Source organism: Strix uralensis, chromosome 3 (assembly GCF_047716275.1).
Source record: "Strix uralensis isolate ZFMK-TIS-50842 chromosome 3, bStrUra1, whole genome shotgun sequence".
Classification (NCBI taxonomy): domain Eukaryota; kingdom Metazoa; phylum Chordata; class Aves; order Strigiformes; family Strigidae; genus Strix; species Strix uralensis.
In genome coordinates this window covers 5,726,779-5,751,215 of record NC_133974.1, presented here as the reverse complement: position 1 = coordinate 5,751,215, position 24,437 = coordinate 5,726,779, and the positions used below count along the sequence as shown (strand labels likewise).

Sequence of the window (24,437 nt, the reverse complement as noted above, 5' to 3'; positions counted from 1 at the left end):
TTGGCCTGGCTTTTCAGCAAGATTTCAACCCACCTCTGCTCATCCAGCCCATACATCAACAATGTGTCTATGAAGATCTTATGGTAGATAGTGTCAAAAGCCTCACTGAAGTCTAAGAAGACTTATTCTTGTGACTAAGACAACTTTTCTTGTGACTAAGGAGCCACATAAGAGGTGTATGAGAAAGAAGTTGGAGAGGCCTAAGAGGTGCCACAGAAGGGCTCGTTTGCTCAGTTCCTGCTGGGAGCACAGCACTGGTTGTCTGTTCCAGGCAAAGGTGCATCCCCAGAAACTATTTCAGGTGTGGAAGAAGATCTTTCCAGCTTTGAAGACAACACTGACAACAGTTTTATTTGAAATGGAGAAGGACTTTTAATTTTTCTGTGCTTTTATCTTTATCATTAATATGCACATTATTCTGTAGTAAACTAAATTAATTTTAACTTCCAGTGTATAACTACATATCATCACCTGAGAGCCCTCTATGCATCTGCACTGCAGTTCTGCACCAGTGAACATCCTATGTTTCCTTGTCTCAGGTTGAGCTGTTCAGTTCCTGGTATACAAATCTGGGGAAGTACAAATCAGCTAGAATCATGAGTAACAACTCTTAAATAGTCTGGAGTTATGCCTTTAGGTGCATCTGGAATTACTACTTTTAGTGACAAGGTGCAAGAGCCGCAGCTACAACCAGGTAGGAATAGACTGCATGGCTCATAGGGGAATGAAATCCAGGAAAGCAGGTTAAGAATAGCTTCATTTTGAGTTACAAGGTAACTGTGTCCACCACACAGGCTCTGTAGGTAACTTTTAATTGACAAGCTGAGAACTCATAGGGGATATGTTGGAAATGTTCACCAACCCACAAAGAGACTGGTTTTCAAGCTGGTAGTACACCAGGACACAGGAACTGTCTGAAAGTCAGGTTTCCTGTTCATGGCCTTGAGGAGCAGTGCAGTGAGAGGACCCCAAAAATCATACACTATCTAACTATCACATGCCATTTTCCCTGAAGTCCTGGAGTCTACTGCCACCAGATATGAAAGAATAAGCAGTGTTTGTTTGTTTCCTACTTCACTTTGGGAAACCAGGAAAGTTCCTCCTTCATGGTGAGGATGAAGGGAGAGTGTTTTCTGCCAGTTCCCTGATGTCTGACTCCACCAAACAGCCTCCAGAATGTTCTGGTCTCCTCCCTAAATGTTTCCAGCAACCCCTGATGGAAGTGCTGTAGGAGGTGTAGGGCCCCTCTCTTCTAGTTACCCTTGTCTGGAGAACTCCAGCATTTCTTGTGTTCCACAGAAATAGGTCAATCTTCTTGATGTGGCTGGATGTCAATTCCCCTGCGCTGACACAAGATCACATGATAGGAAGAGCAGTTACTGCAGATAATTAATTCTGCTGCATTTACGTCTACCTGTCCAGAGAAAAATTTATACCCCTTTTGGGGGGTTAGTGACTGTCTTAGACAGAGGGGTCCAAGAAAAGAATCAACAGAAGTCTAGCATTGTCAGGTAAGGTGTCTTCAGATCCATGATGTGTAGATTTCCAATGATGGGTAAAGGCCTGGATCCTGGAGGGAAGTCTTCTCTTGCATGGCTCTTCTAGACATGTCTCTTCAGAATCAGCAGGCGAATGGGTATAAACAGTAACCCTACAGGAGCAAGATTGACCCAATCCATGGTCTTTCAGCAAAAGCTTAGCTGAGAAGATGAAAATTCAGGCAAAGAGTGCAATCTCCTGTCAGAAATTAAGAGTTTCAAGCGTTAATGACATTTCTACACATGCAGAGGTATAAGCTTAATCTCTAAGAAATGGTAGAAATGCCTATCTGGGGGTTTTACCCTTGCAGAATCCCTTCTAGGCACTCTCAAGACCGTGTCCATTCCCTTTACCCTATGTTAGTTACTGTTTAATGGGTGATGTCTAAACTAGTCCTGTGAGTTGGTAGAGATTTCTGTGGGCATAAGTCCAATTTAGAAAGAGCAACTCAAACACTACGTTGAACTTTGAGACTGGGAGGAAGTGGAACAAGAAGGAAGAAGTTCCACTGGTTGCTCAGACTTTCTCTTCTCTCTTTATGGAAGATGTTGCGGATACCAAATCTTGATAAAAGCAGAAGCTCAGCTGACTAGGTATTTGAGACAGTTGTGGAGATTCCTTTTGAGTAGTCTAAATGTGGATTTATGGCCTTGATGTGTTGTGGGTCCTATAGTGGAAATCTGCATTGAACAGAAGTACTCAGAAGAGGAAGGAGTCAGTGCCAAGCTCCTCTGAGCTAGCTGAATAATTTATTGTGGTACACACGTTTTTGTTCTAGTAGGAGTCCAAACAGGGTGAAATGTAGGGTCAGACCGTTCTGGCCAAATGGTGAGGTCTGCGCTGATCTGACAGCCTCAGCTTCCTTTAAAGTCAATAGAGGGCAAGGGGCACCTTCTCTTTCAAAACCAGCAGCTGAAACTGGTCAGATAATCCATGCCTTACATGTTCCTGATTTTCACATAATGGTTGAGGCTGGAAGGGAACTCTAGAGGTCATCTGATCCAACACTACTGCTTAAGCAAGGCATCCTAGAGCCAGTTGTACAGTCAGGACTGTATCTTCAGCTGTGGCTATTGCCTTAGATATCCAGCTGTAACCATTTCAGGAAGAGAGAAGGAGAGAAGAGCTTGTATGATTATCTTTGAAGGGGAGCCAAACCTGAGAGGAAAATTGAGAAAAGATGGTTGAGGAAAGTTTGTTGAGGAAAGAGTGCTGAGGTACAGTGTGTCTTAAAGGCTAAGAGAGTAAACAGCAGAAGAGTTGTTAAAAGAAGAAACCATGGAGGAGAAACCATCCAGGGCTTTCATTGACACTGATCAGAAAAGATGAATGTCAACCTTCAGAACAGTGTTTGGAAGAGCTTTCTAGCAGAAGTGTAGAGAACCAAGTTATACATGACCTTGAGGCAAGAACATGAAGGCTGTGTGAGGTGAGGTGCCCAGGCTGAGGGCCTTGTCCTTGACTCTTTAAAGCATCAGAATCCCTGCAGAGACATGACCAAAAGCATGGGAGATGAGACATCCCCTCAGGGGATGAGGGTGCAGATACCTTGGAGCAAAGAACACCGATATCTGGCCAGAAGCCTGGAACAGGAGCTAGAGCAAACCTGCTCTTGTATTGGCTTGCCCCGACTCTGCTGCTGCCCCTGGGGTCTCTGGAGGAGACATTTCACTTACCTGGAAAGTGTCCTGGAAAAAGTCCAGGGCCTATTTCCAGCTGTGTGTCAGTTGGCCTGTTCCTACTCCACCTCCCCAAAGGAGGTAAAAAGGCACTGAGAATGTAATTCTTTCCACATATATCTGGGATTTAATTATTAACAAAGAATGAGTCAGATACTGACTCCTGAGATATGAAAGGAAGGAGCAGTTCTAAGTTGTTTCCCAAGAGATGAGCCTAGGGTTAGGTACCTACAGGTACAAGACTCTCCGTGTTATTGGAAGGACACTGTGGGAACTAGGGGCACCTCCTGAAGTGCACTAGGAGAAGGAGGCAACCCCTTTCACCCCATTGCCCTTGCCTGCCCAGTCCTGCTGGTTTCCTCCAGCAGATCTCTGGTTCCTGCAATCCTGGCAGGTAGTGAGTGAGCCGAGCAGGGTGAGATGGTCATAGACATGAGTGACACGCTGTGAATGTTTCTTCCCTGCTTGCACACATTCCCACTTGGCCTTATTTTGAAGTGGAGATTCAAAATCCTGCTTTGGGACAATATTTGTGGCTCCTCCAAAGTCTGACAGGCAATGTCTAGACACATGTCTTGAACCATATGCGTTGTTTCTAAAGCATTTGTTAAGTTTATGATAGTCAAATACTTCACTGGTCTATGGTGTTTTACACGATGCATGAGGAGAACTTGGCCAGGTCCTTTTAGGAACCGGAGAGAATTCTTGTGGTGCTTAGTCATCTCAGTGAGCAAAACTCAATAGAGCAAGAGACATTATTTTCACTGTCCCAATTCTCCTCACCTAACATGAACCCAGGAAAAAAATACGCAAAATGGATGCAGACGTAGGTGTCATTGGCCAAACTTGCTGGAAAATTGGAGAATCTAATCATATTAGCTATGTCACTCATAATAAAGTAAGCAACTTTGTATCTTTAAAGCCAATGGTAGAGACAGATTGATTCTAAGGTGGGAAGTTGGGTTTGGGTTTTTTTTAAGAGTTCAGTGGATCTCATTCATAGGCATACTATTCTGAAGTAAATTAGTTCTTAGTTCCAAGTATAGGATTTCCTCTGGTACTCTTCAACATGTTTGCACAGTGGTTCTGAACCAGGACTACATCTATCATTTTCTCACAGTAGGTTGTACTAGTATTTGTATGCATCTCTGTGTATGTGTCTGTATTTGGAGTAATGTGTAAAGAACCAACACCTGCCTTGAAGGTCACAGAAAAGAAAGTTTTGTTGTGTGGGTATCTGATCTGTGCAGGACCAGAGACTGACCCTTGGCCTCTTTGCTTGATGAGAAGATGCATAAGTGTAGGGATACATATGTGGCAGTGGACTGTTAATATATTTTGTACTGAATGTATGTATTTTTAGTTTCTGAGTCAGAAATACATCTGAGAAAAGCTCTAGAAAGATGGTATAGTGTAGACCTTATAAATCTTTGGGTGGATAGAAAACCCAGTGGAGGGGAAGAGGTCCAGGTCTGAGATGGAAACTCCTAGGGGAGGGTGAAAGGTGAACTTCTGCAGGATGCTTGTGAAGAAGAGCTCTCTTTTGGTAGGAGCCTCACCATACATTCTTTGTTAACAGGTTGATCCCAGTGAGAGAGAGAAAACTGTATGTCCCCAAGAAATATCAAAACAATACTATCGATAATCTGATCATTTAATTTGTGCATTTAATCAGCAGTAGATTTGATTACAAATGTTAAAAGAAACTTTGTAGGTAAATGTTCAGTAAATGGCTTTAAAATAAATTTGCCTTTCAGTTATGAAATACAAAGATATTGAAAGAGGTAGTACTGAATATCTGTAACACAGTCTTTGAAGTTATAATCATCCACAGGTGTTTTGGAAATGGGCTGAGTGTCAATAAGCTTGGTCTTTGGTTAGTTTAAATAAGAAATAATTGCTAATAAAGGGGAATAAAACTTTTTATTTATTTAAGTCCATTTATTTAGTTATTTAAGTCTAACTCCTTTGTTTAATTTCATTAAAATTTAATCTCTCTGTATTTAATCTCTTAAAAAGAAAAAAAAAAAAAGAAAAAAAGAGATGCACTGCATTAGAAACATTAAATTTGAAGTTTTCAGTTAGAAAACTGTGAATCCCAAGTGGGTTCTGTCAGTTTGACCCTTACAGAGAAATAGTCTTCTGATTAGGACTGGATATAGAAAATGCCTTTTAAAGGATATTTGACCTAACCTCCAAAATGCTACTAATTTAAAAAATATGAACAGTCTCTTAAGGTTTCTTCTGAGAATGACAGAAATCTAAGAAAGAACTTTCAGCATCCTGATGGTGGAATCTAATTTCAAGTGGAAAGTTACACACAGTTGCTGCCATTTAACTCATCTTTTTCAGCTATTTGTATGCACAGTTTAATAAATGTCAATACTCAATGAGTTTCTACTCACTTAAAAAAAATAAGCTTTATTTAAGCTTTTTTGTGTAAAAACAAGGTGAGAACAAAGATAAAACAGAAAGAGTGTTCAATGGTTATTGGAGAGGATAAAACATTGGCAGTCTTTTATGAGAAAGAAAAGAAATGTTAGTAATTGTGAACCTCAAATTTAAAGTATCTGTACTTTAACTTTAGTTTACTTTTCAGTTCCATCCTCAAAGCTTATCCTCCACCCTGTGTCTAGTTTAACTCCTTGCTTTCCTTTACTGCCACTGTTTCTCATTAACAAGCAAAACGGTTCTCAGCAAAACATTTTAAGTTTCTGTAAGGTTGGACACCTCTCCATAGTGTCCAGTAACATATTACACAGAAACTGTAACTATATACAAAAGAAGCTCTACTGACTCAGCATATTCAGAGCTTTACTTGGGAAATAACCAACTAAAGAAAATACCCCAAGACAGAGAACCAAATGCCACTGACATGTGAAGTATGGAGGTGAGTGATTAGGGTAAAGAACCTTAGCAGAAACAAATCATACACTTCAAGGGCACAGGTACATTGAAAAGAAAGTAATGTTTAAAGCTCTGATTAAAAAAATGTTATTTAGAAAGCCAACAACTGCTGTATTTAATTTCCTGATGATACCATCACAGACATCATTGTGCACTGTCTGTTGCACAGAGAGAGTCTATTTGGGGTGAAAAGCCATCTGAAACATGCTGGAAAAAGTCCAAAAGATGCCAGGCAAATTCTGTGTCCAATCTATTCATACAGGGTGATCAAACTGTAAGCCCTGGATTCACTTGTCTTCAGCTGAGGCACTTGTCTAAGGCTTCTGACCATACCGAATGAATGAATTTTGGGTTGTGCGGGATCAGCAGCTCTTCACCATAGCAGGGTGGAGACCACAGGAGGAAATCAAAAACACATGGATGATCAAAACAAGCAATCTGTTTTATTGTCTTGCTCTGGGCTACAGTGATCTATCTCAGGACTGCTTGACAGATATCCCAGACAGCTCTCGTTACGGGTTTTTTTGTGTGCCTCATTGTCCCTTTTCCTATTTCTTTGGCTTCCCCATCTTTGCCCACTCCTAATTAAATTTTGGTCTCTGATTTGCTACATCTGTACCTGAGGTTGGTATTTCAGCTATACTTACAGGGGAACTGCTGGCTTTTCAAAGTTATGCTCCTCAGGAGGTTTCCAATTCTCTCTCCCCTATAATTATGTTGTGCTATTAGCCCATTTCTCATATAATTCACTTTTAATTTTCTGTAATTCTTGTCAGAGTGTTATATTCAGAGATGCATTTGTAATCCCTCTTCTATTTGTTAAAGTCATATACTCCTCACATGATTTTGGACATCTAAAATATAGTTTCCCAGGTTAAGCTAGACTTAGAATCATAGAATCATATAATGGTTTGGGTTGGAAGGAACCTTTAAAAGTCATCTAGTTCAACCCCCCTGCCATGAGCAGGGACATCTTCACCTAGATCAGGTTGCTCAGAGCCCCGTCCAACCTGACCTAGAATGTTTCCAGGGATGGGGCATCTACCACCTCTCCGGGCAACCTGTTCCAGTGTTTCACCACCCTCATCATAAAAAATTTCTTCCTTGTATCTAGTCTGAATATACCCTCTTTAAATTTAAAACAGTTTACCCCTTGTACTATCTCTACAGGTCCCTTGCGCTATTGCTACAGGTCCTACTTCTAGAGTCCTTCTTTGTCAAAAAGAAAACAAATAAATTCCTGAAAATGATAGCTAGGTTAGGTAGAATAAATCTCCATGCAAAGGGGTTCATCTCATGCTCTGTTTTTTGAGAGAACCTGAAGGACTGATTTCTCTGGCGCAGCAATCTTCCAAAGAAAGGCAGAAGAAAAGAATGAGTACTTAGTGTATGAGGGTCTAAGTTACTATGGAAAGATTATAAGGAGAACTGGTGAACAAAACTTCATAGTTTATTTTCCCCCCTTTTGTTTTAAAGAACTAAAGATAACTATTGAGGGCATCATTCTGAAAGATTTACTCACAGTGAGTGGTACTTTCTGACTCAGGTATTCCTTTGTGGTCAACACTCACAATTAGTGAAATTACCTCGCAGCTGTAGGTGAATGAAAGACCCTCTGAATCCCCAAGTAGGATTTTGAGGGGTAAGCTCCATGTATTGAGGATAAGACTTTTACAGTCTGTCTACATATGGAATCTTTTTCAAGTACTTCAATATTTGTGCTTGTATATTATGCACAAAATACTTCTAAAATGTTTACATATGCAATATTTACATTGTTAAACACCTTCTTAGTTTTTACAAAAATGATTGTGTGAAGAATAAAAGATGTCTTCTAGCCAACAAGGTAGAAAAGAGTCATTCATTGCACATCTGCAAAAGAGCATATCTGAACTAAAGTGTGCTACAACAAATGTATTTTCATTCATAGATAGAAATCTGACACATAGAGCAGTATACAGTTGATATAACATATGGGACAGCCTTGCCTAGTATCTTTCTGACGTTTTTCAACGAAAAATACATCAGCAGAACTGAAATTATTGGTGCTATTTTATATGGGAGTTTTCCCCTTAAACCTGATAATTAAGACTCTAAATAAGGTGCTAATGTAAAAAAGTCTTGAAAGTTTATCCACTGTAGTTTGACCTTCTGACACAAGAGTGGTAGCTTTCTGCATCTGATTAAAGCCTAGAGGCATCTTTGTGTTCGATTTTCATCTCCCATCCATTGCCTCTCAATGGATTACTCCATGTAGGTAGGTACAGATGTGTGACTCTGCTCCTAGCTACTGTCATCTCATAGAGTTCCTTCAGATACCTCATTTTTGGTCTCTGTTTTTGTCAGCCTTTATCATCACTTCTCAGGTGGAGTTATTTTACCTTAATTTAGCTTTAGTATTTTTCTTTCTGCTTTCTCTTGTTTTAGGATGCAGTGACTTCAAAGGTAGTGACTCACCACATGGAAGTTCCTCACTGAGTCTTCTGTAGCTTGAACATAGTTGCTCTCTGACCAGTTCCTAACAACTCACGCTTTTCCTTGGAGCTAACATTTAGTTCAGTTTATATCTATTGACAGTGCTATTAACCACTTATTACTGTTGGACATAAGAAGACATATTACGTAATTACCTGTTTGTCATAGTTACTACTCAATTCCCTTATTGTGTCCTTGAAACAGTCAACAGTCTAAAAAATCTATGCCAATAATGAATTTTTTCACTATGAATTCACTTCCCTCTCCCTTTCAATAAACATATTAACAAAGAATCTTGATACTCATATTACCACTTAGTATACCTCATCAATCACTATATTCTGTGCTTTGCCATGGAAATGATTTCAACATTTTGTTTCCTGTCATAACCAATCTTCAAAATACAGCACATTTTCTCCCCCATCCAAAACCAGGACAACACACTTTTTTAAAAAGTTAATCTGGGATGCTCTGGTGAAAAGCATGTTAGAATCCAAATAAACAATATCACACTATTTCTTCTTGATTACCCCTGTGCAGTTGAAGGATGTGATGGTAACTCAGAAATCTTACAGTCAAATATGGTATCCTGTAATAGGCTTGAAACACAAAGGTTGTTTCAATGGATATATTGACTCAGTGATGACAAAAGGTAAAATACAGGTAATTTTATAGATCAGTTTGTGGTGGGTTTTTATGATGAACAAATATATTGGAAGAATCTAATTAATTCACCTGAGCTTGGCATAATGACTATGTATTCTAAAAACAAGCTTGTTTTATATTACAAAAATATATCTATCTACATCTCTTTCCTGAAAACCTAGTGTGGCTAGAACAATATCTTAATGTTGGTTTTTAGCATTATAAACTGAAAAGAGCATTATTAGGACAAATATTACAATTATTTTTCTACATAGTGGCATCAAATCTGCTGTGTTCCTCATACTTGTTGGAGTGAATTTCATGTGGATTCTCCTTTTCTGGAACCTGCCATAAAAATCAGAGAAGAGTTCAGCTGATGAGATATAGACTTCCTTTGCCATTAAAGGAGACTAAAGTACATTGAGAACGTCATTCTGTTTGTATATATTATGTGTCTATTTATTAACATTGACCCAGCCTGACATAAACCACCAGTTATGAATTCTGAGGGATGAATTCAGGGTTTTCTTAATAACTGGAAGGATTCAAATGAACTGCAGTATAGAGTCATCTCTTCACTGAGCATAAAGGGAGCCTAGCAGGGCTATTTCAGATGTACTTGTTTCTCAGCCCCTCTTTTGTGTCTTCATCCATAGAACAATAGTGCCAGAGGCCCATCTTCTTCTGATAACCTCAGTGGTCAGATCATTCAACCTGGAAGCAGAAGAGCTTCTGCTCACCCTAGGGAGACTCAACCCACAAATGCTGAAGAAGTGCTCTAAATTTAATTCAGTATGAAATTCTAGATGACACTAGGAAAGTACCATTTAGCTAAAAATGCAAATATCATGTATATGAACTACAAAAAGAAAGAGGATTCCTGACACAGCAAGCAATTAAAAGAGATAAAGAGCTTCACTAAGGTCTCAATTTGTTGGCTGTATTTCTGCTTTTTGTTCATGGTTAGTCCAATGTAAATGCATGACTAACTACCAAATCCAGAAAAGATCCTGAATGTGGCTTTGATAAATTCACAGCCTGAGCAGAACAACATTTCTGAAAGCTCACTTATGTGTGCAAACGACAAACCTCAGGAGAGCAGGACTGCAGTGTACATCTTGCAATATAATGAAAATAAAGGGAGGTTGTATCTTACCTCCCAATAAACAGAATCATCAAAGCAATTCTCGTCAGATGCTTGTCCCAAGAAGGGCAGCTTTAGAACACCACCTAGAGGAAAAACAGCATCAGAGGTTAAAAAATGAACAAAACGCCCAAATAAGTGTTCCTCAGATGTGCTCTAGGGAGTCACCTAAGTTTTCTGACTTGTTTCCTAGTCTACAGAAATGCCCAACCATCTTGGGACATCAGGTCACTCATGAGAGGTGATGCATGTTTCTTCATGTTGACATGAATAAGATCTTGTTTTTAATTGCTCAGGTTTTTCCCAGATTTCAGACTGGAATTTTCTATTTCAGCCTGAATTTTTGTTTGGAAAGTATCCACAATCACATGGAAACATGTGATACCTAAATGAATATGTCTTAATCGCAAACTAGTTTCTGTTCAGAATTTTTAGTGTCTCAATCTAGAGAATTTCATCCAGAACAACATCTTACTATTTCTATATATACAACCCAGTATCTTTGAAGCACTCATTCAGTAAGATATATAGTTTTAATTTGAAGACAAAATTATTGGAAAACTGCTTTTCCATATATAAGTTTCTTCCAGTGTGTCATCATGCATTATTTCTATTTTTCATTTTGTATTATTCACATGAAATTGTTGATACTTTGAAGTTCGCCATGGGTAAACCTCTAAATTCACATATATTTCAGTTGCTATATGCACCATACTGACCTGTCAATGCTCCGCCCACCAGTGCAATTCCGATTGTACTGCCCAGGGCAGCAGCCTGCATGCCAGGAGTAAAGAGGACACCTTGCCTGAAAAAGAGAACAAACCATTGGCAATCAAAAAATTGTCATACTTTGAGACTGCTAACTGGTCTTATAACATTGTACTTGCCGTCTGCTGGACAAGATGACTCATAGGAAAATGTCCTGTCATTGCTGTGTACAAGACAGAAATCATGGTTTTGTTCTGGTTTTGTTTTAGACTATCGATGAAAACAAGTCCTTTGAAAAGTTTATTAGTATCTCGTAGGCCTTTAAAGAATGCTCCGTTTTGTCAAAAAGATCAACATTTCATCTTCTCGGAATCTTTAAGATATTGGAAATAGCCCATTTTGCCAATTTTCTTGGAAATCTAACAGTTACCAGCAGTGTAATTGTAGAATCATAATAAAGATTCTTATATGTTTGAAAGGTTCTCTATGCTGTTTTTTATGGTGTTTTTAATTTATTTATTTTTACTTGAGCTTTTAATTTGGAACAAGCCTGGCATATAAACAGTGTGTTAAAGGCAGGATATCAAGAAGGCTCATATTTAAACCAGAACATGATCTCTGACATCAAATCAAAGATGCATTTTCTGAAAAAAAAAAAATCATAATTTCATCCAAAGAAGGCAGGAAATTAGGATAGACCTTCAAAAAGCAATAAGCGCTTTTCTCTCTTCTCTTTATAACTCACCTATCTTCCTCTTTTATCGCAGTTACTACGATGCCAGCGATACCTCCCAGTATTCCAGGTAAACCATGTAAATTATGAACTCCACAAGTGTCTTGAATGTTCAGCTTGGATGCCAGAAAAGGCTAAAATGAGGGGAAATACAAAGTTTTTAGTGACTTTATAGTCTTCTATCACCTCTAGAATGAAATGCAGAAGAAAGTAGTGCAGAAGTACAAGAAACAATTTAACTTATTTCATGTTCACAAAGTTTAGCTATAAAACCTGCTATCTTTCCCTTCATGGTGAAATTGTTTATACGCAGAGAAAACCAAGTATATACATATAATGGTACAAATGTCCAAGCTACTATCGTATGTATAATGGTACAAAACAGTCCACTGATATTCCTAATCATTTCAGGCACTGCAGCAAATGTTGAAAGAGGTGGCTAAGTAACACAGACACGCCTGTTCTGTGTCTGCTAGTCAAGTATTTTCTTCCAGAAAGTTTCTCCATCAATCAGAAAATGCCAGTTTAAACAGTTTTAGTCAGAATATATTTTTACTACATTTTGAATATGAAGCAATTCCATTTTATAATTCAAAAATATTTTTTGATTACAGATTGACTTAGAAATTTTAGAAGATTGAAATGTAATTAGTGTTATTTCACAGAACCATGGGCTTGGAGCAAAATTCTGGCAGGTCTTTGAACAGAAATCCCAACTTTAATGAACTCTAATTTTGTGATCCTTCTCTATTTTTAGCTAGGTGATGGACTGAAGTTAGTGCATAAGCATATATTTGAATCAAACTGATTTAAAAATAACTGTTATCTAGAGCTTACTCTTTATACTGTATCAGCCAGTTTCTAAACTCCCTTTCTAGCAAACAAAGAGAACTCCAGTAAAGTCAATGAAACAATAAATAAATAAATGAGAGCAGAGGTGGTGCTTCAACACTTACAGTCAGAAAGTGGAACCCAAGCACAGAGATGATTCCAGCAATGCCCCCAATGCACATGGCACCAAAAGGGTGGATTAACAGGTCAGCACAGGTACCCACTGCAACTCCTCCTGCCAGGGTGGCATTTTGAATGAGAACCTGCAAAGAGTATACAGAAGTGGAGATGATATACGTGGAACAGAGCCTTGTTTTAGGGCTGAGTGACTTTGAAGGCTTTTTTGCACACAGAAGTTTTTCTGTTCTTCAGGTGGGATTTTTCCAATGAAGAATGAACAGGAATTTAAAACAGGGCTCCCTGTTACATGTTCAGGGTGTTGGTTCAAAGCTGGTCTAAGCCAGTTTAACTGAGGCCAGTTTAATGGAGTCCAACTTTTGCAAAGTCACTAAACTCATATGACCTCTTGAGAAGCCAGGCTGAACCAGTGAGGACTGTCTCCTACAACTGCAGCAAATTCTGCAAGGTCATTGAACTGTGCCTGCTCACGCTGGGCTTAGATAAACACTGCAACTGCTGGAAAGAAGTGGGTGAAAACATAGGGCTGGATTTTAGGCCAAGTTGATGAAGGGTTGACAGTCTGGCAGTCAACCCAGTTTGGCTTTGCCTGTTGTGCAGCTGCGCTGTAAGATTGCCAAGGAAGAGGTCATTGCCTTGAGACAACTACTTTGGCTTTTGCAATACAGTAACTGACATGGGATCTTCTTTGAGAAGATTCAAATAAGACCCAAAAGTCCACCTGAATGTTGGACTAATGTCTCTCTGGTCCAGCAGGTTCTGTGGACAAGAGAGAACAAGGGAGCAGGACCACCACTATAATGTCTAAGAGCTTTTCACTCTCCAGATGTAGTGACCCCACTGAGGAATCAGCACATATCTAAAGCAGGGTGGGTTGCCTCAGGGCCTAATCTTACATTATAGTTTTTAGAAGTATAATAGCTCTATTTTTGTCCACGATATGAGCAAAGGCTCCAGATAGCTCATGGATATTGGGAATCTGCCCAGTCATCCTTATTATAGGGAGGTTATTTGATTTAACAGAGGTTACAATGTGATTCTTACCATACTGAATTTGCCTCTTTGATCCACCAGGCTGGAGAGGGCAAATGTTACGACAGTACATGCAGCCAAGGAATAGTAAGTGTTGACAATTGCTTTAATCTGGTAACGTGGTTCAGATGCAATGGCAGAGTTAAAACTGGGCCAAAAAAGCCAAAGGAACAGGGTACCTGGATGAATATAAGTCAAAACAGAACAAACACTATTCAGTCAAGAGGGATATTTCAATGTGAAAGATCCAACACAACAGAACTAGCTACAAGAAATGAAGAAGATGATCAATAAGAAAGATGAAACAGCCAAAACGCTGGAAGAAATAATAGATTATGCAGAAGCTTTTGACACTGGCACGTGGGATTTTGATGTATGGTCCCTGTCAAATCTTACTGGAAGACTTTAATATGTTTGGACTCCTTGTCATGGCCCACTCCCTGTCAGAGCTCTCCACCATGTGAAAACCATACTGGAATATGAGACATTAGCAAGACGGTTCACATGCAAATCCTTTATCATCTATTGATATAACTGACAGTTTAGCTGGTAAATTGATCTATGAATAGATCTCATGGACAGATAGATGTATTGTTTCTAGCATTCATTAGCAGGGGAGACACAGCTCAGTACTTTTAATTATGGCCAATTTCTATGGAAATGCTGCTTATAACAGAAAGTTTAACAAAAAGGGAGTCACCATGCACAGTGAAATGTGTCTTTAATTTGATCTTTCCTTTTTTTAACCAAGTAAAAACTGTAAAAATATGTGTGTCACTGAAAACGTTGTGCATGCATCAGACAAAAAAAGTATGCCTCTAGGAGTGTACTTAAGAAAATGGATGCAACGTAATAATGGGTAATAATTAAAACAGAGGGGTGAAAGAAGGATGAACAATTGATCAGAACTCATAATTACTTCACTTACCAATCATGGCAAACATGTCCGAATCATAGGTAGATTCTTCATTTTCATGTTTGTTTTTCAAACCAGGACGATACAAGACTAGTGTCACAGCCAAACCAAAGTAAGCTCCAAAAGCATGGATAGTCATTGAGGCTCCGACATCTGTGGCCTGTAATAGGGACCCAAAGCAATGCCACAGATTTTATAGAGCATAAAGATGAGGATTTGATGAAGGACAAGTCTGGATGACTTTAATGGTTTATTTTCTATGGTAGAAACTAGAATCAAGAATATGTAAACTGAAAGTATTACAAAGTGAAAACATTTGTTATAAACAGAAAACAATTATTGCTAAAGAATACCTGAAGTATCTCTGTAACTAGATGTTCATTGCATGCAAAGATTGTGACCTCCAGAATTGTCATGATCAGCATCTGAGCAGGACTTGTTTTCCCCAGGACTGCTCCAAATGAAATCAAAGCAGTTGCTGTACTGAAGTCTGCATTTATTATGCTGGAGTTAAGAAAATAAATAAAACCAAAACAAAGCAAAAGAAAAACACAGGAAAAAAGAAAATCAGTTTAAAGAGATCTGAAATAAGGCTGTAATATCAAACCTGTTGTATTATTAAAATGATAGAGCTTTAACTCTTCAGGTATAAAATTATCAAGATCATCTTTGTGGATGAAAATTAAATCAAACCTTTCCAGATGGGTTTTCTAAGGATCTTGCCAGCTACTGAAGAAAAAGTGTGGGAAGATTGCCTCCTGCTTATATAATATATGTGCTTAGCTGGTTGAAATTATAGTGAAAAGTCAGATGAGATGTGTATTGCAGATGTGCAGGGATATTTCCAGCTCTGACTGTCATTTGAACTCCAAAGATGACAAGGAACTCTTAGATTTGGTCAGATGGTTCATCTCATTTCAAATGCCTTGCATGCCTTTCTAACACTGTGCATCACGTTTGCACTAGCTGTCAGGAAGGACCAGTGTTAACAGGTTATGGGGAATGGCAAGATAAATAAAACCACAAATTGGTCAAAAATTTGCAGTACAGAGGGGCACTAACTTATGGGTCCCTCTACAATTTCCTGTCTGTAAGCATTAAAGAGCTACTTATATTATTTCTGTTTGTTCCTCAGTAATGCTTGGATGCTGTTCCTTTCAAAATTGTCTACAAGTTGTCTCAGAAAACAGAACTGCAGATGTAGAAAACACTCTGAGACTTTTGTAGAAGCAGGACAGTTGAATGGGAGGGGGATTAAAAGTATCTGGAGACATTGCTCATGGGGTCCAAAACCTACTGTGCTACGGTTCTCATGCAAATCATTCCTTGAGAAGTAGGAGAAAACCTCATGAATGGATAGACACACTGAGCCAGGCTTTCTTCTGTGACCCTATGTGTCATGGAAGGACAGATCCTTTCATGCCTGTTGGATGCAGAAGATGCTGAGCTACTGCTGGAAATCTTCCAGCTTCCACAGCTCCAAAGATTCTAAGCAGTCTCTCTATATGACCTATGGCCCACATGTAACATAGCACCTCAAATTTCATCCTACCCTTTGGTTCCCTTGGCCCAGTGCACCAGGTGTTGCCCCTTTAGAAGTGAAGGGCAGATGGATGTTGAGAGGTGGATGGGAAGGTTCAATTAAGTTTCAGTGAACTTAGAAATGTGACACCACAGATGTAGTTTATGGCTTCTCCTGATGTCTTAAGAGATAGAAATATCAGTTTTGGTAAATTCACATATACCTTTTAACATCAACATGAATTTTCCCTCCTTTGGAGTGCCAAAATCCTTGCATCAGGGTTCCCCACTGGAGACCAAAGGCAGCAATGAGCATGTTGATACCAACACTGCTGAATCCATATTTCTTCAGAAAGGTCATCAGAAAACCAAATCCAACAAATATCATTACATGGACATCCTGAAAGACTGAAGGGAAAACATGTCTGTGTAGTGACTATGAAGGGTGGAAAACTAGGGAAAAATGAGGATTTAATAGAAAAGAGTTCCAAATTTATGTCATCAGTGTTATCCATCTTTCCCTACTTCATGACCAGTCCACTAGTTGAAGACTGAGTGTCTGGAAAATGCAAGACCCGATTATTGATTTTATTCCTTGCTATCTTGTTATGGAAAGAACACTAGACCTCTATACTGGCAAATTTAATGTGTCTGGAACTGTTCTTTGCCTGTGAAGCTACCTGGAACATCACAGCTTTATGTCCTTACAGAAAAGTTCTCTCCCCCCTCAAATAAAGATTGTCACATCCAATGTGTTCTAGCTAACTCCAAAACTGTACATGGGATTTGTCTGGTAGAGTGCTAGTTGGCCCAGTGCAAAGATATGGTTGTGATCCTTAAAAATTACTGTACAAGAGATTGATTTCTTTCCCTGTGTTGAATAACAAGGCATTAAACTAGTAAATTAATATTGCTAATCAGCATATACTTAGCCCTCCTTCATATATGTTTTTTAAAAATATGAATTTTGTTAAAATATGGCTAGTACTTTTTCTACTTTTTAATTTTTTTTTTAATTTCCTTTTTTAGGCTTTTTAATAAAAATTGTGTTTATCATCACAACATGGATATTTTACACTTTAAAATATTTTGTTACGCTGATGTGATTGATGTGATTTAATGGAGTCTATGCCAAACAGGTTTGGGTCCTGTAATTAAAGTTTTTTATCTGATTTTTTGGTAAGAATCTCAGTATAGAGAAACTATTTCTTTATGTTTCTATATCAATGCCTCTTACATGCAAATATGTGGGAAAACCTTTGACCTGGTTAGTATAATAATATGGCTTGAAGTTACATTTCCCAGTTACATACTTTCAACATTCCTTATTTTTGCTATATGCATTACCATGTTTTGCCAAAAGAGGGCCCAGAAGTACAATAAGTTACTGGAGATTCCTAATAAACTCTATTATATTTGCACTGTCATATTCCAGGCCTGACCTAGCACTGAAATACATACATTCATGCAGTGAGATCCTTTATATTGGGCTGCACGCGTCAAAGAAACAGCATAGAGATGCAGGTGGTTTGCAGGCATCCCAACTCTTTTGCTTCCTCATTAGGCTGGACATTTTCTCATTTATTTCCTGACTTCAACAGTCAGTGATAGGATTTTTGAGGCCCCTGCAGTCCTTTGGAAGTTTCCCATTTTCATCCACGTTACTTAATTTCCAGAACTACTATCCGAACTCTTGTGTTGTGCTTACTACTTATTTTAAAAGATACACCAATTAACATAACTTCCCCATTTGGGCTTCTGCTTTTGATATACTTGCATATTTTGTATTGCAATGCTGTGTAAAAATAAGTCTTGTTTAGATAGAGAAATGTATTCCCTTTCTTCAGAGGACCTGGCAAGAGATGAAGAAGATCTGGCTGGGGACCATGCAAACCATGCTAAAATGACCTTCCTGAGCCTACCAGCAGCAAAGTCTTTAGCGTCTTTGTGGATGCAGAACACAAAACACAGCTTAGTTTGTCCATATTCCTATGTCAGAGGGAGTCAGCAGGGGGTGTTTAGGAAAAGGATATTAAAATACAAGATCCTTTGATGGGTACCTCTTTCTGTGCAGTCTCCCAGCTTGCAGAAGCCTGTGCCACAGCAACACAAACTGTGTCTTCACACCTAACCTGACTGGTGGTGGACTGCACTTCTAGAGCAACTTTCCTTCAAATGTCTTGGAAAACATGTAGCAGTGGTTAATGCTGGTAGGACTGAGAGTGGATAGCCTTCCCAGCATTCCTCTAACACCGTCCTGATGATTTCAGGTACAGGTGATCACCCACTGTTTTGGGGTTTTTTTTGAGTGGGACAAAAATATGTTGGCAGGTCACGTGAGAAGGCTCTTTTCAAATACGGGAAGGAGTAACCCAAGATCTCTTTCCCTCTTTTTGGAGAATAAGTGGAAACTGGATGCTGAACGAGCCTTTTTCTCCCCTTTTAAAAATAATTTTCTATGAGTGACCATTCACCCAGTAAACTGTGGGATCAGCACCTTCACATGTGAGAAGTGGCCCATGTTATTTGTCTAGCTCTTATAAAACTATTTTATAAAAACCTTGTTGATGTTACAAAAAAAAAAAAATGCAGAGCTAGAGGGCAAATCCATAAAAGCTGCACAGCAGCATCTACAAAAGTAACTTTTTTGTTTTACAAGATGAAAATGGAAACTTATTTAATAAATATATTTAATAAACAGTATGACAAGTCAAAGTGATATATGACTTCAACAGTTTTCAGTTTATATCCCACTTGAGTTTCACGCACAAAATGAAGGGTACATTTGAAAATTACCTACTTCTGCTCTTTTTCTTATTTAATTAGCCTACATCATGGACTTTGCAATAAAGTTTTAGTTTTGCCCATTCGGGGTAGTCAGCTCTAGGTAAGAAAATTTTTCCAGTCTCCCAGAGGAAATTATGTTTTTTTAGCATTAAGTGTACTACTTGCTCTTATTTGCAATCTTCTGGTTAAATCATTGCAGACAAAGCAAGTAAATTGTTCTCATCAAAACAGTCCCATTCATGTACACAACATCTCAGTAAATCATGTCTAGATTAGTAGAAGGTGCTTTACTGCTTAAGTAACCTGACTACATGTGACCAAAAGAAGAGGTTTAAAAAGCACGTTGATGACTGAGGAGTTTAATTCTCAGTGTCCACCAATAGGACTTCTGCATGCTCATGTCTCTTTTGAAAGTTGCTTTTAGAAATCTTACCCCAGCCCCAAAGATTAGAACCAATTCTGTTTGAAACAAGCAGCTGGTTGACATTTAATCCTGGGTCCTCCTGAGGGCTACCCAGGATTCATATAAATGTTTTAAAGCTGTCTGGATTTATTTACACAAGAGATTAAAAGTCCTGGTTAAATCTAGGTTAATTCATGGATGTTGAGGACAAATTTCAACTAGTCTAGCCTATACCTTGTGCTTTAACTACTTCTTACACATCCTTTTAAAGAAAAGTAGATCTGGAATTATTTCAAATGATGGAGAAAACAGGATGATTAAAAATAGACTGTTTCAATATCTAGTTGTGTTTAACAATTCTATTCTGTGAGACAGGAACATAAAGATTAGGAAAAATACTCTAGCAGATCCTGAACAAAAACACTGCCCGTGATTCTGTAAGGCTGCCCAGGAGCAACATATTAATTCCACTGCAAGGTCTCCACATGGTGGTCAGTCTCAACACAAAGATGCTTGTACCATCTAGGTTTGTACTAAACCAGTGATTTTGCTCTGCCTAAAAGAGTAAGCCATAGAACCCTGAACAAGAGGGGCACATAAGCTTTCCTAAACCATGAGTTATGGATCAATCACAGGACATTACATACAGGATACCAGTACTAAAGAAATCCTCTAGGAGTGCTTGAAAAGCCATCATGGGCCCTTGACCTCCCATTCCAGTGACATGGCACACCTGAAGTTGTCCATCCAATTTGCCATGCCTGTACTTGCATCCACCAGAAATAAATATAATGCAAAATAGTGCTTTGGGAACGATCTCAACTCAGCACTCCTTACCTGAGTGCAAAACTATGGTGATCCTCAATTATTATTTTCATCTTTCCTCAGTCCCAAAATACTGAAACGGGTTGGATTCACAGTGCTGAGGTGTTTAAGGCATATAAAAGCAGGCCCTGCACTGAAGTTCTGAGAAAATATATTGGCTCCTGGATGAAAAAACTAAATCTATGATGTACAGATGGGTTAACACCCCTGGGATAGCATGGGAAGCAGTTTGAACCCATCATCTTGTGAACTCTGAGGAAGTTCTGGCTCAGGATATGAACTAATATACATATCCAACCATAGCATTAACTTTCTGCCAGGTCCTCAGGCAAACTGTGCTCTTGTGTGCACTTTGTAGTCAGGGAAGTTTGAGAGGAAGAGGGCCTAAAAGTGAAAGCACAGGTATGAGGAAATCCTGCCTTTATTCCAGTTCTTTACTGTGAATGAGATCCATCAACTCTTAGGTCAGCATCTAAAAGTCCAACATTACATCTGCAATGTTTACTTAGTTTATATCTCTACTGGTAAACTGAACAGCCTGGCCAAAAGGCAAATGGCACAGGTTGACTCACAGTTGCACAGCTACATGCTCTTCTCTCCCAAAATGCTGTTCCCACCTGTACTACTTATTGAGAGTAGGCCCTTATCTATGCTATGCCTAAAGCCATACCTAGGAGGAGGTCAAGGTGCTAGTTTGCATGAGCCAAAACCAAGCCAGAAGCTTGCTAGCAGTACAATAGTGTGGACGGCTAGGGGACAGTGTGCAGGTATAGCGTAGTCATACACTGCCTGTGCAGGAAGGCTTGGGAGACAGCAGGCAATTCTCCCACATATTTTAGACACTGATATTAGGGAAGAAATAACTATCGGTGATCCCCAACTGGATAGATTACATTTAAAGACCTATATTGTATTGTTAACATCTGGTGAGAAGAATCCTTTTCTTTGTGGTGTTGATGAGGTTCCTGCCCTCTCTCTGATACCTTTTTAAAATGGAGATATTAAATAAAAAAAACCAGGGCTCCACACAGAGCTGGAAGAGGGTTTTTTTTAAGTGCAAGAACAGCCTATGCCAGGAGCTCCCCAGAGAACACAGTACCCATGGTAATGCATGTGGCACAGGCAATCTCCATCCAGAAGACTTGAGGTTTACTATGAAATGCACCACTGTACTTACTTTAAGGGGCCACTGAAGACTATTCAATTACTGGCATAAGCATGAGGATCCCATGAACCTTTCTTCATTTTCCTTGATAAGGGAACTCCAAGAAAATGCAGGTTAATTTAGTACCAGAGACAGCATGTATGATATTCAGACTGGAGAAGTTAATTAATCTCTGTTCTTGCAGGGCAAACAGAGCTTAATCTGAGTCTGAAGGATCCATGTCCTAGACAGCATCTTCCTGGCTTACAAAATTATACAAAGATGCCCAAAACACTATTGTTCTGTGTCTGTGTCTGTTCTTTTGGCGTAGAGTCAGAGAAGAGGTAGATGGACACGTGTTTTAGGCGATAGCTATGTTAATAAAGTAACAGTGCCAGAGTAGAATATCTGTACTGTTAAATTATTAGTGTGGTCTCTGACATAGTTTTTGCCTAGGCCAACTATTACCTCCTGGGTAACAGTGGACCAAGAGTCATTCCCAATACACCATCTAGATAAGACCACCTCATTTAGGAACTGGGATAGTTCAACATCATGCACATGGCCAAGTTGTGTCTTAGAAAGAGAGCAGTCTCTGGCATAGTCTAAGTTACTATCTCTTAAGGATACTGCTGCAACTTGGTGGAGTTAACCCAAATGTGAGTAATTAGCCCCTGTTGTTCATCAGCTGACCATGACAGGTGCACCCACACTGACTTGCATCTGGAGCTGAATAATACCATGCATTCATCCTTCTCTCAACCGCATGATGCTCTGTCTGAGAATACACCACAAAAGACTGTGAGGGAGTGAAGTGACCCCGAGATCACATTCCCCTGTAACAGTCACTGAAAGGCCAGTTGGAATGAGACAAAAAGAAGGATACATTCAAAATTACATGGGTACTACATACAGGAAAGGAGTTCTGTACTGTTATGATCATTATTAAGAGGATTGCAGTCAGGGCTACAGGTCAATAAGACATCAGAGCCAAGAAAATGAACAACAGACCCTCAATACTGCCAACAAGACACAGGCTGCTCCTCTGCAGACTTATTTTTCTTTTTATTTGCAATAGTCTGATCTTTCCATGAGGAGGAGGAAGAGGGTGGGAGAAGTCAGAAACTCCGGTCAAAAGCTTTCTCCCTGAACTTCATCAAGCATTTACAGAACAACATATCAACAGAAACGTTTGCAGGCTGAACCATAACTGTCTACAGCTGAGCCACTGCTCCGAAAGATAGGAGGGGGTTATCCACCTTGTGACAAAGACTATTGCCCTTTGTGGAGTCCAATTTCTGCAAACATATTTTGTAACGGTGATGAATACACTGGCCAATTTCCATGTTCTCATAAGACAACCCTTTGAAACTTGGATGATAATAATTAAATGTTCCATTCATTTTCATTATTTGATACAGTAATCAAGATAGAAGGTCTGGCAAGAAGCACTACCATCCATCTCTGGAAAATGCTAGAATTGTTCAAAGCAATTCATATTTCTCTGAGTTTTAACCTGCTATGCAAACACTAGAACTATTTTCAGGACTCTTCTCTCCCAGAACAGCTAACTTCTCAGCAGTTAGGCACTTTCAGAATTTTATATGTGCTCAACTTGAGTTTGTCTTTGAAGCCTGCTGCTTTCACACCTCAGAAAAAGTTTGTTTTCCCCAAAGCATGCCTTTCTTTTCTAGCTATACCAGTAGGTCTCATAAGTTATTCAGAAATCTTGCTTTGGATTATTTTAAAGAAATTCTAGCTTCTATAAGCCTTATACAGCAACACTTACATGGGTATAAAATTTGAGAGTCATCGCTGTTGTCATATTCCACAAATATCCCAAACAAAACAATGGTGATCACTTCCAGAACAAGAGCCACGATCGAGAACGAGAACCTCATGTTGGTGTCAAGGGCTGAAGGCATCTCAGGAGAGCAGGAGGCTGTCAGAGCCTGATAAAGGATGTTTGCCTTCAGCAGAGCTGCCTAATTCAGTGGATCTGGGTGACAGGCGAACACACTGTCACACCCACTGTGGGAGGGAAACAGTATGGGTTAATATAGTGATTTCTATTTCACAGGCTATTTCTGTGCATGAAATGCTGGCTTACATATTTTTACAATTTGTAATGCAAACCAGCTCATTTAGCCATAGATACGCTTCTCACTGTCTTATACATGTTTTGAAAAGGAAATAGGCTAAAAGTAAATCTCACAGAGACTGGTTTGCTGCACATCGTAAGGAACACAGTGACAGTCAGTTGTGTTTCCTGTAGTCAAGAATTTCTTCAAGTTGTAGCTTTCAGTTTTCATCTTATCTGAAACATGGATAATCTCCTATCTCTTCATATAGGATATGATAAGCAAAGAGAAACTTTCAGCAGGCAGAAGTACTCGTCCCTATTTCACAGTGAATGAAGTACGCAGAGCATAAGTTCTCATTGTGAACTCTTATTTAAAAAGAAAATAATTATACTTCTTCATAAAAAAACACCCGGTATTCCTAGTTGTTAAAAAATAAAGCTGCAGATTATTGAAAGAGGAGTTTGAAGAAACAGCTTAATTTTTTAATTTAATTATAGTTTTTTTCATTTCCCGTAGTTCAGGCAATGAAAATAGGTCTAAGATCAAATCTCTTTTAAATGGTTTAAAAAAGCTCAGTTTGTAAACTTTCTCATGAATGAAGGAGCAAATTAAATTTCACTTAGATTACTGTTGGGTGATCACTTGTTCTTGAGACACACATTGCTTGTCAAAATTTGTTTTGACTCTTAAAAGTCTTGTGGATAAAATATTTTATTGATGTGATATTAACTTGGCCTCTGTTAATCCAGTATTCAGAAGATAGGGCAAAATTGTACGGTAGGAGCCTTTATTTAATGAAAAATGGTATCTATTAAAAAAGAGATGATATTACAGTAGCAGACTAATTGGGCGTGAAGTATTAGTGCTAGGATACAGCAATAAAATGCTGTGTCAGTCCTTGGGTATAAAAATCAGCATAATCTATA

General features: G+C 38.9%; 1 protein-coding gene across 2 annotated transcripts; it reads right to left on the bottom strand.

Moving 5' to 3' along the window:
• Positions 1-4,858: 4,858 nt before the first annotated feature.
• On the bottom strand, positions 4,859-23,414 carry RHAG (Rh associated glycoprotein). 2 transcript variants are annotated; one of them, XM_074861370.1, is made up of 10 exons: positions 23,217-23,413; positions 16,493-16,676; positions 15,101-15,251; positions 14,760-14,907; positions 13,844-14,010; positions 12,787-12,924; positions 11,843-11,964; positions 11,109-11,194; positions 10,402-10,475; positions 4,859-9,590 (listed from the first exon to the last, which is right to left on the bottom strand). In XM_074861370.1, exons 1-10 carry the CDS (start codon positions 23,350-23,352, stop codon positions 9,513-9,515), a joined length of 1,284 nt encoding a protein of 427 aa, XP_074717471.1. In that variant the 5' UTR covers positions 23,353-23,413; the 3' UTR covers positions 4,859-9,512. The 2 variants fall into 2 exon arrangements, with proteins under 2 accessions (XP_074717471.1, XP_074717473.1); XM_074861372.1 differs by lacking the exon at positions 4,859-9,590 and adding an exon at positions 9,642-9,959 and having other exon boundaries at positions 23,217-23,414.
• Positions 23,415-24,437: the final 1,023 nt, after the last annotated feature.

Excerpts from the sequence above, each read along its gene's own strand:
- RHAG (XM_074861370.1), bottom strand. The coding sequence starts at position 23,352 with ATGCCTTCAGCCCTTGACACCAACATGAGGTTCTCGTTCTCGATCGTG. Across the intron at positions 14,908-15,100 it reads TAGTTACAGAGATACTTCAG|GCCACAGATGTCGGAGCCTC; the intron begins GTATTCTTTAGC and ends TCCCTATTACAG. Across the intron at positions 11,195-11,842 it reads GCGATAAAAGAGGAAGATAG|GCAAGGTGTCCTCTTTACTC; the intron begins GTGAGTTATAAA and ends TCTCTTTTTCAG.